The 2500-nt window shown below is 41.7% G+C and overlaps 1 protein-coding gene across 1 annotated transcript in view; it reads right to left on the bottom strand.

The window, feature by feature from the left end:
• The window catches only part of SLITRK2 (SLIT and NTRK like family member 2), a 4015-nt gene that overhangs the window by 1124 nt on the left and 391 nt on the right, over positions 1-2500 (bottom strand). Inside the window, exons 1-2 of the mRNA XM_075323780.1 lie at positions 2460-2500; positions 1-2222 (exon numbers count right to left, since the gene is read on the bottom strand). The exon at positions 1-2222 is cut by the window's left edge and continues 1124 nt beyond it; the exon at positions 2460-2500 is cut by the window's right edge and continues 391 nt beyond it. Of these exons, the coding sequence (XP_075179895.1) occupies positions 1-2179 (2179 nt within the window). The 5' untranslated portion in view covers positions 2180-2222; positions 2460-2500. The remainder of the gene's footprint in view (positions 2223-2459) is intronic.

Raw genomic sequence — 2500 nt, 5'->3', positions numbered from 1 at the left:
GTTTACTGTAACTAAACTCTTGAAGGTTTCTATAATAGGCAACAGGGTCTCCTTCTTTTTGCATGTAGATTGGGTTTTGGCACATTTGGCCAACAGGTGGTGGGATGTAATTATACACATGGGCCTCAGTTTTATCATTAGAATTGGTATTGTATGACCCATACTGCAGTTGGAAAGAATTGATATCTAGATTGTTTGCACCGGTGCTTGGGACACTCTGTACCCCTTTTCGCCTTTTCAACACAAAAACAAACAGGCCTGCCCCAAAGCACACCGAAAGAATGAAAACCACTAGTAATCCCAAAATGAGGACTGACAATGGAACCTCAGTGTGAAGTTCTGGATAAGGACTCGGTGATATACCCAAAGGATGTGGCGTGTAGGTTTTGTGATTGAAAGACAACACAGTTGCATCCCCCAAGTGTGGGTTCTCCGGGCAGATTGCCTCTTTAGACACAATCCTTAGATGCTCTCCAGCATGTTTCAGTGGTGACTCACAGGTTACTTCCTGAACGACCACAGTGGAGCTTGATTGCTCAATCCAGTTTTTCAAACCTAAAATATCACACGTGCAATCCCAAGGGTTTTCCTGGAGATCTATTTGTATGAAGGCAGTGAGCTGGTCAAGAACTCCCTTTACAGGCAGATATGAGAAATGGTTGTTCCTTAAATTTAGTCTTGTAAGGGCAGTACCACCAAACACATTATCAGGCAACGATCTCAGTAAATTGTTATTCAGAAACAAGAGCTGTAGGTTGCTGAGAGCATCAAACGTACGTGGAAAAATGTCCTTTATTACATTGTATTCTAAATAAAGATATTGCAAACTGTACAAGCCTTCAAACATGGCTGGATATAGTATTTCAAGGTAGTTACCATTAAGATAAAGTCTACGTAAGCTTGTCAAGTTTGAAAAGGCACCTTCTTGTATGACTGCTATTCGATTATTTCCTAAATGTAACAAATCCAATGAATAAAACTCTAGAAGATCAGTCTTATAAACAATTTGAAGATAGTTACCTGTAAGGTACATCTTTCTTGGATTGCTGGGCTTGGGTTGAAGGTCAGAAATGTTGCTAATTTTTCTCTCTTGACAATTGACAGTTAAGCCACTGTCAGAGGTCTGAGATGTGCAAACACAACTTTCTGGACAGCTTAGAGGAACTGGAGATTTAGTCTGATACACCATGATAGGCCCAAAAATCTGCCGGTCTTTGGACACCGTGACTCTAGGCGTGGGTCGGTTCCTGGTTTTGGGTGGCCGGCTGGCCTTTGGAGCTCTGGTTGGGCTCACTGCAGGGTTAAAGGTTGGAGGCATCCGTTGTATACGAGTATCTGGAAACGCTGGATGTACAGATCTCTGATTTGTATCACTTGCACTCTTCCTGGGACACAGATCTTGCCTAGTGAGCTGGGTGACATCTTTTCCATGAAGTCTAAAAGGAGTCTCACAAACAATCTCGCCCACAAACACGGTGATGGTATCTAACCATGCTTTGAGAGGAATTAAATCACAGGTACAATTCCAAGGGTTCTCCTCCAGTTGAATCTCCATGATGCCTCCAATGTGCTCAAGGACCCCAGCAAAAGGCAACATTTTGAGTCTATTCCCTCTCAGATCCAAATGGGTTAAAAGTACGAAGCGAAAGACATTGTTTGGAAGAGATAACAGGAGATTGTCGTTAAGAATCAAGACTTTTAATTTATTCAGTTTGCTGAAAGCCCCAGCTTCAATAAGACTGATGAAATTGTAATCTGCTTGCAGATATTCCAGACTCTCGAGGCCCTGGAAAGTTTCCTCTCTCAACACTTCTAATTTGTTATTATTCAGATGCAATCTTTTCAGTGTCTTAAGCCCATTGAAAGCACCAGTCCTGATTTCTTGAAGCTCGTTGTTGCCCAAATGTAGAGTCACCGCATTCGAGTAATTGACAAACTCATTTGGGTACAGCCTGCTCAGTAAGTTGCCATTAAGGAAAAGCTGATATATTCTGGACTGGGGAGGCAGCAGCAAACTGACGCTGGTGAAACCTTTATTTTCACAATTAATATTTAGCACATTCTCCTTCTCCTCACACAGACAGCGGATCTTGCATATATCTTTGGCAGTTTTACGACTCTCTGTCTTTAAGATTGCAGTCACTGACATAATACTCAGCAACAAAATGCTGTTCAGCATCTTTATATTCCACAGATCCAAGATCTGGTGCCTACTGGAAAACCTTTAAGGAAAACGAGAAAACAGAAAGAAAAAAAGAAACAAAAAAACAAGAAGATTTGTATCACACAATGAAAGGCAGACAACAAATGTCAAAGTGCAGAAGAACTATCCAAATCTCTAGAGCTGCCTAATGACTTGGAAGCCCCCACTTTGTCTCTTCCCCATCCGATCGCACAGATTCCCAGTGACTCCTAGCATATTCTTTGAAAACGTGTAGAAATATTAACTGTGTACTCACACATCAGGAAAGCATGAGGCTTTTCTTCCTTGCAAGTCCTA

Source organism: Anomaloglossus baeobatrachus, chromosome 9, assembly GCF_048569485.1.
Source record: "Anomaloglossus baeobatrachus isolate aAnoBae1 chromosome 9, aAnoBae1.hap1, whole genome shotgun sequence".
Classification (NCBI taxonomy): Eukaryota; Metazoa; Chordata; class Amphibia; order Anura; family Aromobatidae; genus Anomaloglossus; species Anomaloglossus baeobatrachus.
This window is presented reverse-complemented; position numbering and strand designations above follow the sequence as displayed.